The sequence below is a fragment of the Oculina patagonica genome, chromosome 7, assembly GCF_052425735.1.
Source record: "Oculina patagonica isolate OP01 chromosome 7, crgOcupat, whole genome shotgun sequence".
Classification (NCBI taxonomy): domain Eukaryota; kingdom Metazoa; phylum Cnidaria; class Anthozoa; order Scleractinia; family Oculinidae; genus Oculina; species Oculina patagonica.
The window spans coordinates 19,470,346-19,486,859 of NC_135764.1; the positions used below are offsets into that span (position 1 = coordinate 19,470,346).

At 38.3% G+C, this 16,514-nt stretch overlaps 3 protein-coding genes across 4 annotated transcripts in view; all 3 read right to left on the minus strand.

Annotated features, from left to right (window-relative positions):
- LOC144661116 (toxin CrTX-A-like) overlaps window positions 1-16,514 on the minus strand; it is a 285,950-nt gene that overhangs the window by 118,633 nt on the left and 150,803 nt on the right. The window lies entirely within an intron of this gene.
- Window positions 1-16,514, minus strand: part of LOC144661103 (uncharacterized) — a 249,438-nt gene that overhangs the window by 97,658 nt on the left and 135,266 nt on the right. The gene's annotated exons all lie outside the window — the stretch shown is intronic.
- LOC144661102 (WD repeat, SAM and U-box domain-containing protein 1-like) lies at window positions 666-15,305 on the minus strand. 2 transcript variants are annotated; one of them, XM_078521805.1, is made up of 11 exons: window positions 14,618-15,305; window positions 11,082-11,147; window positions 9,708-9,809; window positions 8,961-9,066; window positions 8,558-8,591; window positions 7,389-7,429; window positions 6,920-7,020; window positions 5,900-5,979; window positions 4,951-5,122; window positions 4,308-4,442; window positions 666-2,761 (listed from the first exon to the last, which is right to left on the minus strand). In XM_078521805.1, the coding sequence occupies exons 1-11, from the start codon at window positions 15,210-15,212 to the stop codon at window positions 2,598-2,600; spliced, it is 1,596 nt and encodes a 531-aa protein (XP_078377931.1). In that variant the 5' UTR covers window positions 15,213-15,305; the 3' UTR covers window positions 666-2,597. The 2 variants fall into 2 exon arrangements, with proteins under 2 accessions (XP_078377931.1, XP_078377932.1); XM_078521806.1 differs by lacking the exon at window positions 11,082-11,147 and having other exon boundaries at window positions 14,618-15,304.

A 16,514-nucleotide genomic window follows, 5' to 3' on the forward strand; every position in this document is an offset into this window, starting at 1 on the left:
TGATTTTATAGCGACCTATAACTTTCGACTGACTATTTAAGTTTTTCACTTTTCAAAGCGTTTTGGGGGTTTGAATGTTTAAACTATTCAGAACTCGAAGCTAAAACAGCTTTTTGGGACAATTCAGATGGCTTTTTAGCAAACGTCCCTTAGACGGATCGATTTGGGATTTACACATTTACTGGTTCATAGTTTAGGTTGACGTTTTACTATGGTCAAAAATTACCTCCTAAAAATTCTTTTTTGATCTACTCAAATACCAAATCCTTTTTCAATTTGTCAACCGGCAGGCAGTCAAACCATTGTAGCTAGAGATAAAACTTCAGGCTCTAAAGTTTGACTAAAAATTCGACATAACGGTATGCAGTTATCGTTGATACGATATTTCTGATTTCTGGAAACCATCGGAAAATGAAAAAAATATGGTCATATATAGCAACGATGTTCAGTGTGATTCCCACTGCCTCCCCACTGAATTCGAGTTGTTGAGCGTCCAGACCTGATAAATGTAAAGCGCCCGTCTAGATAAAGAAAAATCACAACAATAGCAACACATAAATAGAGAAGAAAAGAAAAACCTCAGCCCTCTCAATTCTCAAAACCCCAATGAATACTATAGATGGCCATGACCAACACTTCTCTAATAACACGTCACACGCGTCACAATAGGTAAAAATGGATTTTATTTGTTCCAGATGAGAGTAAACAACTGACTGATGGGAATGTTCCACATTCCGGCACAAAAGACAGGTTAAGTTAAAGCATTAAGGCTGTATATGTTGCTTGGATTAAAAGACTATTAAAGATGGTGGACTACTTGTGGACAAGGCATCGGTCACGTTAACATTATCACGAGAGCAGAGAAAAAGGACTGGCTTGATTGAAGGTTATATGTCGAGCATAGTTCTTTTCAAGAGATGGGTACAACTTTTACATAAACTGCCCTCTAATATAGAAAGTCCACACAGTGTCCACTTCTATAGTTACTGACTTTTACAGATTGTCCGCGACAATAATTCCGCGATTTTTTATTTTTTTTTACCAATGGTCTGCGTCCAAACGGTCTCCTTGGCAACCGCTATTTGAGTCTTCGCGCAACGTTGCGTTGATTGACGACCCAATCTCGGCTGTAGAGACTAGTGTCCAGACCGCCAACTTCTTTCCACCAGAGGAAGGAAATGCACGTCGACAAGAAGACTTATGGGATTAAAGTTATGCTTACAAATAATGGTTTCGTATTAAATATTATATACAATTGCGGAAGAAAAAATACTTGCAACAGCGCTAACGGTTTTAATGCATATTTACATTATTTTTCATAAAAGTTGTTGTTACTCCTTGATAACAAGTTATTTTTGTTTTGTTAAATATTAACAAGGCATTAGGATATATGCACGATAGATCGGTAAGCCCGTTCTATTCCCAAGAATAAGAGGAACCAGATGGCCGATCGTGCAGGTGCTTTTATAACATGGAGACCTGACATTTTCCGGCCACCCCCAACAAAACGGGGGGAAAAGAGACAGAAAGAGGGACTCGAGAAATACTTAGGTATGTCGGCGGACAAATCTCTGCGGTGCATATTTTGAAAGCTAGATGAAAGCTATTGTTTTTCCAAAATTAAGTTCTTATTAGTTTTAGGTGAAAAAGTTAAACGTAAAGTTTGAAAATTGAAGGATATCCTTAGATATACTCGATCGAGAGCATGTTACCCCACGTGACGTGTCTAAACCAATGATCTGATGTATGGGATGTAATACACATCAAAGGAGTCTGAGGAATAAACCACTAACACAACAAAGCAAAGAGATCCAATGTTAATGTTCCAGTTTCAATCTGAAACCTAAGTACAATATTCATATATGAATCATTTCATATACAGTACATCATTAAAAGAACACTTGCCAATCTCAGACGATTACTTCAAGCATTATCTCTCAGAATATAACTTTGCCACCGGTACATATCCTTCACTTATCACTGACCTAAGATAAAGTTGAACCTCTCAAATGCGGACACCGAAGGGACACAGCAAAGTGTCCGTATTAGGAGATGCCTGCAAGGACTGTATAAGAAATTTCTGAATTGCCACAATAAAGATAGCCTGCAAAGCTCGCTAGATTTTGCGAGTGGGTGCTTTCCCGCCAGCTACGCAGGCTACAATAACTAGCAATTATTGGACGAGGTTAAGTATGATATGAAGAATTATGCAGATCGAGGAGGGTGTTATCGGCTGAGGCGGATAAAACCCTCCTCGATCTGCATAATTCTTCATATCATACGAAAGCCGAATTCAAGCTCTAAAAACACAAAATGCATTTTTGACGTGGGTTCTTACTTCGGCGTAGAGGTTTCGCAAAACCGTGGCCAACTTCTCGGGGATTGCAAACCAATCAGAAATGAAGAAATATTTTGGATGAATAATAAAAGAGGTTATCTTGCGAGGTGCTGTCGTCAAATGTAATACCAAAAAGGTGGAAGTTCGCCCGCTTTTCGCACACTAGCGAAAAGTACGGGATGTCACGAATATAACTAGTAAATCACACCGCACAAAAAATTACTATTCACTGGTTAATTAGTACATGTACATGCGTATTCTAAACGTTCATATTTTGTCCACTAAAGTGTCTTTGTATAAGCATATTCAGCATTCTGTTCGGAGTAAGCGTGGTATTCTTCAGTGGAGCATTTGTCATTGGACTTGTTGACCGTCCAGACGTCAGCCATTCGTCTATGGAGGCACGTTCATATGTGTAACCATCTTGTAAGACAGAAAAATGCGATTAAAAAAATGCAACCAAGCGACTCATAGACTGACTGACCTGACTAATCTTACTGACGGACTGACCGACTGATTTAACGACTGTTGAGTGCTGATGGAGTAACGGACTGACGAACTGACACACAAACAAAAGGAAGGACTGTCGGCCCATTTGACAGATTGCTTGACGAAATGATTTAACCAACTGACGGAAAGATCGACCAACCAAACGACCAACAGGGTTCCAATATCGTTTCCAAAAAAGGGGGGGGGGAACGAAATCTGTGAGCCCTCAAATTTTGGCCCTCAAGGCTGGAGCGCCATCGTCTTACTGCGTGGAGCCCTAATGTTATCGTACTGCAGAGTGTGCAACACTGAAAACGTTTGGCGCGAGCCCAGAGGCCTGGAGGAGTCCTTAACCGCTTTGAGGACCATGAACCGATCAAGCGAACAACTGACTCACTGAATGACTAAACTGATACTTAGGGTGCGTTCTTTGGGAAAATCCAAAATTGGATCATTGATCTCAGATCACACGGATACTTTGCTCCCAAAGAAACGAAGATCCGAAAACGGATTTTTTGCCATGACAACCCCGTAAACACATTTCGCACAGAACGTAAAATATCAGCACAAATTTATTTTTCGTCGAATGTATCCTAGCTAAAATAATTTAATCATACAAACTTTTTACAAAAACCACACGTCGAAGTAGATCTTCTTTAGCAATAAGCACAATGTGGCGAGAAAGCATCTGAGAGCGAAGAATGATGTGCAAATTTCACTCGTGACAATTTCAAAAGGATACAACTTCCGTAGGCACAGGTCCGAATCCTCCCAAAGAAACGACGGATCATGAATCCTAAAAATCCGGATTCAGATTGATCTGATGTATCCACTCAAAGTGTGGATTCTTCAGATCATTGATCCAAGATTAATCCGTTTTCGGATATAGGTAAAGAAACGCAAAATCCGTTTTTGGATCAAGAATCCGGATTTGGATTTTTCCCAAAGAAAGGCACCCTTAGTATACATAAAACTGATTTTAGATTGACAGTCATTTATATTAAATAACGACAATAACTAAAAGTGTAAAGGTCACAGAATCCATTAAATAGTTACAAAAACAATAAACTTTGGGCCAGTCATAAATATTATGAAGTGACTGACACTTCTACCTCAACAAACTATTCACAATAACCACAAGGAAAAATCAAAAGTGATTCAAGGTTTTTCAACCTTAAAAACATGTTTGCTGCAATTTACTTCAACTGACTTGACGTGACTTTGTGCCTTGACCTAGCCTGGGTGCCAGAGGCTTTTCATGTGTGGTTTCTAGTTTTGGCCTTGCCACTCATGGCAACACCCTTTGGCTGTCGAAGCGACTAATTCTGCCACGTGTGAAAAGAATCCTCTGGTACCCAGGGTAGCCTTAACCCAAGGAGAGAAAGGGGCTGGTTTACTTTAACTTCCGCAAATCAAATTTGTTCCTTTAGAAATAAAATTGATAACAATATTCATAAATTATTCTAGAATATGTGCTAACCTGCTGCAATGACTGGGTCAGACATGATGTCTCTTGTTATAGGACACAGGAATTCATCAGGAATATCCTCCTCCAGCTCTTCCTTCTTGATTTGTTTTATAGTTCGCAAGATTTTGTTGCGGTGACCAGCTGGACCTAAAAGTCAGTCAAATGTAGAACCCAACAGTTACCCTGTGGATATTTAACAAATCGACTGCGAGCTCGCTCAAGGTTCTATCAGCTGATAGCTGGCAGTGGGCAAAGTGCCGAGCCAGCTATCATAGTCGATAGAAATGAAAAGCATGCAGTCTTATTGTTTTAGCATAACCCAGTGGCTGTTTTAGTAAACACAGAATATCAATAAAACTGATTTATTGATGGGTTTATTTAATACTTTTTGGCTTGAATGCTGGCCACTGGATTTAAATTCAAAATTTTGACAGTACCACATAAAAGAACTTCTTCTTTCAATTGAATGGTCATCCAGAGATGGACATGATCATTAATTTTGACACAGGGAATGAAAGGGGAATAACGTAAACTATTGACCTACAGGTAAGCAGTTTCAATAGCTAGCTTGTAGGAATACGGCTTTAAGAAAGTTTTAAAGATAATGCATAGAGCTACGGAACGAGATTTTATAACAGGCTGAGATGTTCCTCACCTATCCCAAGATCTGATGCCAATACTTCACCAGTCATGTGGGACAACTCTGCTCCATCAATAGCATTTTGACGGAATGATTCACAGTACAGTTCAAGATCCAGTGAGATTAGCCAGCTGCAAACATCCTCAACACTCCAAGTCACAAGTTTCTTTCTCTGTTTCTTTGGTTCCTGAAAAGAAAATAAGGAAAGATTATTTTGTTAAACGTACACGTGGTATTTAAACACATGGCCTGTGAACAGGCTTACCTTTGGGTCACAGGCACGAGCAGAGAAGCTGCGAGAACAAGTTGGCAAGCGAGGCGAGCCAGCAGGGAGCCAGCTTCTCACTGGCCCTCTGCTCTCTTACTTCACCCAATAACTCGTTCTCTTGGTTTTGACCAGAGATGAGCCTGCTCGCATGCTAGTAAACACATCTGAAGGGCAACTTTTTAGCACACTGTGGATTTACTCTAATGAACACATCAAACAGTAGGTCAAAAGAACACAGTAAAACTTATTTAGTTCATGAAAGACAGCAAATTTAAACTTTCAAAGCACTTATTGGGCAAGACACCCGGAAAGACAGACCACATAGAAATAATTAACTGATTTTAACTGCAGTGAACCATTTCTGCTGTGTGTTACCACTTATGATTAAAAAAATGTAAGGTAAAAACCTTGTATTTGAAGTTTACCCCAATTGTTGTCCTGTATATAATAACACCTAACTGCTGCATACCTGTTTGGTGGCTCGCTGGGTGTCTCTCCAACCCATCTACAGTATGACTCCATTATCTCAAACACTTGGTTTGTAATATCATTATAACATAAATTACAAAGACACAAAATTCCTGTTTTGATGAATTGGTATGTAGTTTTGGGCAACTACACATTGAAGCTCAAACTCCAACTTAAATGAACCCATTAATATTATATTATTATAATATTATTATTATTAAAAGCTACCTGAGGTTCTTGTTTCTGCAGCCGGGCCTCCTGTACAGTTTCTCTTGAAGTACTACATCTGCCTGATTGGTCCAGCTCACCTGTTTAAGTTGTAGTACAGTATGCCTTAAAAATATCATCTGTGAAGGGCTACAATGTATTTTTTCATTCTTACACAGTCAATCAAGTAAATCAGCAAAGTGTTTTTTATTTTATTTTCAAGGAGTTTTCAAAAAGCTTTGCGAATTTTCAATGACTTTGAAGGCCAATGGAACCTACAAAACACACGTCTTACTAGAGATTTGATTTGTTTAAGAACTACAATATGAACATCAGACCATTCTTATTCTTTCTTTCACTAGTAAAATCTGAAGTCTGTTTGATAAATAATCGCTTAACTCAAAAAATCAGAACAAAATTACCCCTTGGTTAGTTTATGAATCAGCACCAGAGCTGCAAGAGCTTTTTGCTTTTGATAATGGGATAAAATGGCTCATCTATAGTGTAAGAACCTGTTAAACTCACTAGTGACAACATGTCACTGACCAAGACAACAAACAACCTCGAAATAATATAGAGCAGGAAAACAATCGCGCCAAAGCAAAGAAAAATCTCAGAGCTTCTTACACCAAGGAAAACCCAATAAAATTTCAATGTGACAGGAGAGTATGTACAACATGCCTAGAACAGTGCAAGTGTTCTTAACCCTTAAATCCCTACTAAACATTATTAATAAACTTTTCTGCACAGACCACAATTCGTTACAGTACCAATACCGGCATTGTCAAGAAGACAAGTATAAAAATAAAGAAATTGTCAACTTGGAGGTATGTCTTATGTATAATAAAACAGTCAGAAGGTAATAGATATGTGTGGCAATCAGGATCTGAGGACTTGTAGTTTCAGATCTGGACTCAGAAGACTACAAAGAAATATTCTACTTGACTTCTTTTAAAACGTTCCAAAATTTATTGATGTCTTGCATCAATATTTCTTTCAAACAAATTATAACTACCAAGATGATTCAAAGCTATTACTAACCACTTGAATTCAGACAGACTTTCCACAACTTCACCGTTTTGTCGTTAGATCCTGTAGCTAGCCAGTTACCATCCAAAGAAAAAGTACAGCAGGTAATATACCTGGGAGAGACAATTTGAATTATAATTCTTGACACAATCATAATCTGATACAAAAACTGTGCAAACCTGATACACTGTATACCGAAGGGAGGCAATTTCAATTAATGTTGGGGTTTAATTTTTTTTTTTCGGTTTTTGAATCTTTTTAAACCAGTTTGATTTTTATTTCCCTTTGTTCCAGATTATGAAAATGCCAATAAGATGATGAAAAGTAAAAATCAAACTGGTTTGAAAGATTTCAAATCCAAAGACAAATCCTTTTAACCACAACGTACACCAACATTACATTACAAACATGACCTGATAATCCTCTTGAAATACATGTATTCCAACTGGCAAATAAATAGTAGCATATAAATTTCACATACCTTGTGTGTCCTCCCAGTGTAAGTAATGATACTCCCATTAACTGTGGAAGACAGTTTTACATGGTTACTACATGCACAAGTCATCTCATCAAGGTTCAACTGTATATATGTACAAGGTCACAATCTCCTTTTGTTACAGAGCTCAATCCTTAATTTTTAATTTTTAGCCCACTAGCAAATTTTTGCTACAGTCGAAGCTCTCGTAAGCGGACACCCTCGGGACGCGAAGAAAGTGTCCGTAACTGGAGCTGGCCACTTACGAGAACGGTTCTTGTAAGTGGCCATTAGAGGTGTAGGGGATAGATGGCCGCTTACGGGAGCTTGCCCAGCTAACAAAAACTGGACGGACGTGGATAACTACAAAACAAACACTGAAATATGGTACTGTTATTACTGTAAAATCATTGTGACGAACGGCCATGTGAAGTTGATAATTGATAAAAAACAAGTTACAGAGGTTTTTTTATAGGATTTTCTCCCGCTTACGGAAGCTTGTAAACAAAGAAAAAGTCTAAGTCGTAATCTGTGAAAGTGTCTGCGGCCGCTTACGGGAATGTCCGCTTACGAGAATGTAAAAATACAGAGTTTGTATGGGAGTTCAAACGGGGTTTCAAACAAGGTGGCCGTAACTAGAGCTGTCCACTCACGAGAGTGTCCGTTAAGAGAGCTTTGATTGTAGTAGAATTTCTTTTCACTGGAAAAACAAGTAAAGGCAAGCAATTTTTTCAAGTAATTATTTTCTTGTTGGTTAAAATTCTACTCCAACATCAGCTCTCTAGACTTCATTCAGGTCATTGTAGGCCTTCACAGGCAGATTTTATTTTTTGTACTTCCCCACACTGAGTTAGTTAAAACTGATTTTTAACATGGACAAGGAATTAATTCAAAGCCTCTAAAACATTGCACATTGTTTTAGACTGTTGAGCATTCAGTGAACAAGAATAACAAGTGCGTTGATACATTGCTGGTGCATGTGTGAGTATCATTTCTTTTCTAAAATTTACCCTGAATATTCCTCCTGTTTTTCATTTCATAATTGTAATGGTTAAATCATTACTTGCAAATGCTTGCTAGTGGACTTATTTTTGGCTCACAAAAACAAAACAAAAAATACTCCTATTTTGCGAGTTTGCAAGCATGTAAATTTCAAGCCTGGTTGTTATACTTACTGGATCCCAGAGGATAACTAACTTGTCAGAAGACCTGAAATGTCAAGACAATCAAGTAGTGATTAATTTATATATTAAGTTTACAGTAAGTAGGAAAAACAGAAATACATGGAACGTTTTGTTTCCAAGGAAGTTTCAGCCTACTATTTGAATGACATGGGAATAAATAATTTTTGAGTCAGAAATTACTTTTAGGGCAAATAGAACCTTGTGTATGACTTTTGTCTTCTTTGATCAGTCCGTCTTTGTGATCACCTGCTGTGCACAACTTACAAATTATACTTGCAAAATACAATATTGTTTTCCTATCAGAATACCAGTAATAATGTTATTGAAGGGTTTGCTGGAAAACTGGTGTACACTCAGATATTTTTCTGACATTTTGAGCAATACCTGTACTTACCCCGATGCTAGTATCTTGCCATTTGGAGATATATCCACTCCATGAACTGGGCCCTGATGACCACTTAATGAACAACGTTTACGTATATGGCATTCTTCAGAAAATGCTAAAACAAGAACAATATTAAAATAAGGACACACAAAAAAAAAACATTGGGCGCCAGTTGTTCAAAAGGTACATGTAGATAACACTACATATACTCACTAGATAAATCACTATCAAATGCATAGACAATGTAGTTTGTCTTATTAACACTAATATGGATAATATTAATGATTACTTTTGTCTGGTGGTTAGCACTTGTGCTATCAGTTGCTTTGAACAACCAGGGTCAGTATTACTAGTGTTGCTTTCACTTGACGGATCACAAAATTTCCCTTACTGTTATGACCATGGCAGAATTAAAGGAAGATAGTAAGTAAGTTAAGTCTGTGTCCGAGCCATGAGGCCCATACAGCCGGAGCTTATCCCGGTTTCCGTAGCATTAAGCGACTAGGAGTATTGCTACTCCCCCCTGGATGGGATGCTAGTCCATCGCAGGGTTACCCCCCAGCAGTAAATTCGCCGGTACCCATTTATACACCTGGGTGGAGAGAGGCACTGTGAGAGCAAAGTGTCTTGCCCAAGAACACAACGCAGCGCCCCGGCCGGGCCTCGAACCCGGGCCATTCGACTCAGAGTCGAGCGCGCTAACCATTAGGCCACCGCGCCTCCCTAAAGGAAGGAAGATATGATACATATTAATACCTGAAGCAGTGAAAACATCCCAAAGCTTAACAAGGTTATCATTTCCACCAGTAGCTAGCATGAAGCATGGAGCACCACCACTTGTGTCTTGAAAAGCAGGGTCTGCAAGAACACATTTTTTTAATACAGCTTACCTATGTTTAATTAAATATTATTGCTCACATGACTAAATATTTAAATAAGTAATATAATATACAAGCATATTATACAGGGTCCAAGATTGAACATAACCCTGAATTGCTGCCCCTGGGTCTCCGAGGATGTTTTCATTGTTAACCATTTCATTTTTTAATGTTTGTTTTGACAATTTGCTCACACATCATGACATTATCACCCAGTTTATCCCTAATAATACATTCACATGCAGCTCGATTTTTTAAAAAAGATATTTGATGTTGATCAGTTAAAGTTCAAAGGTCAGAACAAACAAACTAATGTATGTTTAGTGAATAACTTAATGAGGCCCTGCCAGGGGGGGGGGGGATCCCGTGTCCCTGGCCTAAATTTAAAAATGTCCCGTGTTGCTGTTTTATCGCATTTCACAATGCTGTCAGTAGTTGAACTAAAAGGGTTGTCGTTTGTCGCAATTTTATTTTATGTGCTGTCGCTACTTTCTGGGCCGTGTCACTTGTCGGAATTTACCCTGGCAGGGCCTCCTTAATGAATAATAACAAAAGAGTCAGAAAATGGGACTAAGGTAAAGGCCAACCTTGCAAAGAGCAATAATTTATCACCACAATCCAAGAAACCAAGTAGAATTTCAGAATTTTTAGACGATTTTTTTCAAAAATGACCTCAATATTTAATGGGCTGATTTCAACAGCTTGTAAAAAAAGCTACATATTATAACAGATGGTCATCAGACATGCACTAAACAAATTTATTCATGTCTGACAAAATACCCCGATCGGCCATACTGTCCAGGCAATGTTTATCATCAGTATAATTTTAATGCCAGAGATGCACGTTTTGTCATAAATGAGAGATGGTTGGGCACTCTAACCAACTGAGCTAGGAGACTTGTGGTGCCCAACTGGTATCTGGGAGGCCATGGGTTCAATTCTGTCAGGGACACAGAATTTTTCTTTGTCCCATATTGTCATATTTTCTTACGGTATGTACATTTTTTTGTTTTGCCAGACCAAAATGGAAATTAGTCAGAAATCTGTCTTCAGCACAGCTGAATGTCTGAAATTGAAGAAACAAACAAGGGGAATAATTATGTCTCCTAAATGTGTGCTACTAGAAAACATTACCTCACCCACTGCCACAGTTATTATTATCTTTAAACTCTTTAACTGCCGGAAAAGTATGTATTGTTCTGTTTTACGAAAGTTTATATTCACATAGTGTAGCATTATATATTAAGCTTACAGTCTGAGTCAAGACCAAGATGATTGAACACAACTTGAGTCGTAAATGGTGACTCCATATTCAGTACTGTAAGAAGAATTAAAAGAGACTTTATTGACATTGTTAGTAAAATGAGCAGACGAAAGAATGATTTTAAATAATGTACAATCATCAAAGTTTATATCTCAAGTGATTTAAGATATATCTTAAGTCATTAAGACATGTTTTTGAGTGCCGTAACTGTAATATTATAACAGCGGTTAATCACAAACCAAAGAAAAATTTGCCATCAATCAAATTAAATTTTAAAATGTTTATTAAGGCTTAACAATTACAACAATAATATTCTTTTGTTATGGAAAGAAAAATGCATTTCCAAGAATGTTTATGATTATAATTTCTGTATTATAGTTAAACTTACAGGATAATGTATATATTTAGTAAATAAATACAGCAGATTGCAAATAAAGTGAAAAGAGTTTACTGAAGAGAAAATTTGACAGAGAAATTTACATTCAAGTAATAAAAATTAACTGCAACATAACAGACAATTTTCAATTCAATATCATGTTTCAGTTCTAATTGATTAAACTGTTAACTCGATGACTCTTTACTGACACTTATACATTTCTTTCGTGTTAGCTTGTGTTAAAAGTTAGTGAATAATGAGACATAAAAAAACTTTGTACCATAGTACATGAATTATATAATTAATTTAGCGCACCATGGAATTAAAATGAATTTAAAAAATCTCATTGACCGTAATCAATCGATTTAGCGCCCGGGGCGCTAATTTACTTTTGGCACCTCAAGGGAGGGCGCTTATTCGAGGCAGGGCACTTATTCGGGACAGGGCGCTTATTTAATTTTTCGAGAAACAACCAAATGTTCAAAACAAAACTTTTATAAATATTAGCAAATTGTTGAAAGTTCAGCTACTTTTAAAAGGATTGTTCATTTTAGCAGTAAATATATACATGTACGGTACGGTTCATCATTCGTTTATCTATTCGACGTCGATGACTTCAGTAGGGGCAGTTATCCGCAATAGGGGGTGCTTATTACAATAGGGGCACTTTTAAGAATGGGGCATGGGGATGCTTGTTAGAATGGGGGCGCTTATTGGAATAGGGGCGCTTATTTACAAAAACACATTCGAAGGGGGGCGGTTTTTCGGAAGGGGGCGCTTATTGGAAGGAGGGCGCTAAATCGAATCATTACGGTAGATATAGAGAGAACCACATGGCACCCATGTAAAAAGGACATTAAATTTGAGTGCCAGTAGTAGGCAATACTGCAGACCCTTTTAAAGAAAATTTGAGAGGGTTCCCATGGGGCAAAGAAAATTCTTGACCCCGGTGGGATTTGAACCCACAACCTCTGGATTAGATCTACCGATAGATCCAATGGGATCAATAGTATAGAGTTTTGTTAACCAAGGGAGTTAAATTACCCGGTAATCACAATACATGTTCTTGTCCAATTGGAGAAAGTATTTTCGTTGCAGGCTATAGCAATACACTTTCTGCAGTTGGTCTTTTAACCGAGGATTGTAACATTTGTATCAGTCAAAGAGGATAAGAGTGGTTGAATGGCTTGTCATTGCTAGCATTTTACTTTGGCCTTACTCTGTCACATAAGAAGTGACTATTGCTACATGTACTTCCCCTGTAAGGGATGATAACAAGTCTATTGTGTTGTTCCAAAAAATACCCATACCCCTCCCATGGAAGGTTTTTGGTTTGAGCCCCCCCTTGCCACCCCTCTAGAAATTCCACTCGGAACTCCCCACTCCCTCAGAATTTCTAATGACCTTCCATGGGGGAGTATGGCTATTCTCTAAAACTGTCACAAATCACACCCTAGCATTAACTGGGGTTACCCTGACTTTTCACATTTATACTCCTAGGTGGAGAGAGGTATTGTGAGAGCTGTGTTCTGCTCGAGGACACAACATCCCCAGGGGCGGATACAGGGGGGGTGGATAGGGTGGATATCCACCCCCCCATTTTTCAGTAAAAAAAATTCGAAATGTCACTTTATTTGAAATAGAAAATAAATAAAGACAGAAAAATTAGCTCTCGCTCATGTCTGGTTATTGTTACGCCACGTTTCGCCGTCTGCCGCCACTTAGGGTTAGGGTTAGGCCCTTATGGTCTGCCATCCACCCCCCCTTTTGAAATCCTGGATCCGCCCCTGATCCCATCCAAAATCCCATTCTCATTCCCTGAGTCGCTTGTCAAATCATGTTTCTACAGAGCCACTTGTTTCTAATGCACCAGGCTCAGCCAGCTAAGAGGGACAAGCAGCTCTGGGGACAAGAATGTGACGATCCTGGACAGGCTTGAACCCAGACTTCTCTCCATCAGGGTTACTTAAACCTTTTTCATTCTGAGTACATACAGTAGAATCCTGGTTCTCAAACCCCCGATTTCTCAAACCTCCTGATAACTTGGACCACAAGCGGTTTCATTTCCTTCATCAAACATTGCAATTTTACCCCGGATTTCTCAAACATCCCGATTTCTCAAAAGTTTTGTTTCGCTGGGAGGTTCAAAAATGGGGATTCCACTATAGAATGTTAATGCAAACACTATAACATCTATAAAGCATGATAAAAAATTTAGACTCTAATACAAAGTTCCAAGCATTTGAGACTTGAAGGTCAGCTTTTAAAATTCAATATACCGGTAAATAAACAACACTCTTTGCATCTCATTATGGGATGCAATATCAGCCAGTTTAGATGACTTTAGTAAGCAAGAAGTCAAGAAAACATACAGTCTGGATATTGCTATGTTTGATTCGTATACCTGCTACCGGCCACAAAAATTTTAGTTAGACGAAAGTGAAACCTGAAATGACTCAGTATGATGTGAATTGTCTTGGACAAATCAACATAACATTATTATAAATATCACGATATTGCACCTGCATTGGAGAACAACCTTTAGGAAGAAGTATGGTGAGAAGTGATATATAGTGAATACGTAATTACGACTTTGTATGTGAAAAAGATGGATTTTTATGATCAGGTGTGTGTTGGCTACAAAAAAATTGTATAATTATAAAGAAGCATCCTGGGTTTGTTGGAACAATGGCCACATGAAAATATTACCAGCTGCTCTGTTATGTGAATTTTTTTATAAGCAGTCTTATCTCAGAGTTTGTAAAACACACCATTAATAAATAACCAACTTACTATCAAGAGAAGTAGTCTATATATATATAAGGACATGTACCATGACATATAAACATGGTGGATAAATTCCCTTTCACATCTTGAATTAATTCTTCGGACAGATGTTCGTGGAAGTTTCCAACCGACAAGTGTGCTTTACAACAAAATCTATGTTTTGGCCATTTACAATGAACTTTTCCAACAGAATAATTTCACTACCAGCTCTAGACAAAACTAATATGCACAAATCTGTAATAAATTTATAAATTTGTATAAGTTAAGCTTAATAATTCTTTAGGTCTATAAAGAATAGCCAAGAATTGACCTTTTGAAAACACCAGTTACCACAAATTAAGGAACATTGAATGGAACTTACTGGCTGATCCAAAAGTTGGCGAAAAACAACAATCTGCAACCCCCATATCATGGCCTTCAGCATAAAACTTCATCATCTTTCCACTCTGTGCATCCCAGATACACAAATCTCCCATACTTGTTCCAGTTATTATATGCAAGCTATCTGGCGTAAAACAACAAGTCGCCACACTGCTTTCTAGTCTTTCCACGCATCTGATTAGCTTTTTAGAAGAGACATCCCAAATACAAAACGTTTCATCCGCGGAGCCGGTCAAGAGAAACCGAGAGTTCGGTGAAAAGCGGCAAACACGAACGCCGCTTTTGTGTCCCTGAAGAACTGCGATCACAGACCCTGTGTTGACATCCCACAGGTGAACGTTACAGTCCGTCGAGGCCGTAGCTAGTAAAGTTCCAAAAGGCGAAAAACGGCAAGAATTTACACCATACGTATGTCCAAGTAAAGGTGATATCGAGACTTCACTTCCATCTTCAATGTTCCACAGTCGTACGGTTTTGTCGCCAGAACTTGAAGCTAAAACTTTGCTGTTCGGCGAAAAACTACACGATGTGACGTCCGTAGCATGCTTTGAGAATGTGTTAACTAAAACAGCCATTTGTAAGCACGAAACAGCTACATTTTAGGTAAATACAGAGTTCTTCAAGGTGTCTATTCGCGATGACCAAAATAAATGGGTTCACAAATTACGTCACTCGATGAAAATACGAGTGACACCGAAAGCTTTCCGAAGATAACCGAAAACGGACTTGTTACCAGTCTCCAATGAAAGAAATCGATTCGGACTCAGTGAAGAGGCAGTACTACGGCCTTCCAAAAAGTTTAGAAAATAAGTGTTATCGTGTAAACCAGTTTTTAATGAACATATAGCTACAATGGAAATAAACGTTCAGTAAAAGAACAAACTCACTTGAAATTGAACGAACATTTACATTGCCACAAAGAACCAATTTACCGGCATCCGTGTTGAAAAGCATTTTTCAAGTCGACTATGTTTTTAGTCCTTAGGGGTGAGAGGGGGTTAGGGTACTTGAATTTTACGCGTATCAAATTTGACCGAGACAAATTTTAGCGAGTATTTAATTTAGCGATTTTCGCCCAACTAGGCACTTATATGCTTGAGCTATTTTCTTTAACTTGCTGTAGCTGGTGTAGTTTTCGCCATTTAAATAAAACTTATTTTTTCCATTTCATATTATATTATCGTACCTTTAATAGAGAGTTTTTTCTTCTTTGGGATAACGTAAAATTCCAAAATAAGCCGCTCCCTCTCCCACGAAAATAGGCCTCCTATTATCTCAGCAGAAGCGAGAAGACCCGGGAATTCTTCGGAAATAACCTCTCGAATAAAAGCCTGTGTACTTATATTAAGTTATAGCCCTGACGCAGAGAAAGATAACCGGGGCGTTCTACTCAGTTTTTCCTGGAAGATTACGGTACTGAGAGCGCAGTTTATAAGCGACGCGTCGAGACGCGGGGCGCAAACACCCGGCGCAAACAGGGGAACGTTTGTGCCTGCAACATGTGTTCTCGTTTGCCACGGCCTAAACAACCTATTTTTGCTACCTGCTATGCACACAATGTTGCATTGTGAGTAGCAAAAAAAAAAAACTAGAACAATCTCTACTTTACGCAACGTTGTGACATGTCATTTGCATCTTGCAACGCAATTTTATTAGAATTAGCAAATCAGAGTGCGTTCTTCGTTCGCGGGAATTTTCAAGATAAGCATTTCCGTCATTTCCAGGGAACGAGATGCAAGTTGAAAAAAAAAAGAACGGGAAAAAAGAAAAGAAAATTCCAGGCGTTTGACACCGCTCTTTGCAACTTGCAGTGTTTTCAGTGGTCATCGTTGCGTTGCAAGGAAAGTTGCAAGGAAAATTGCCTCGTGTAACGGCCT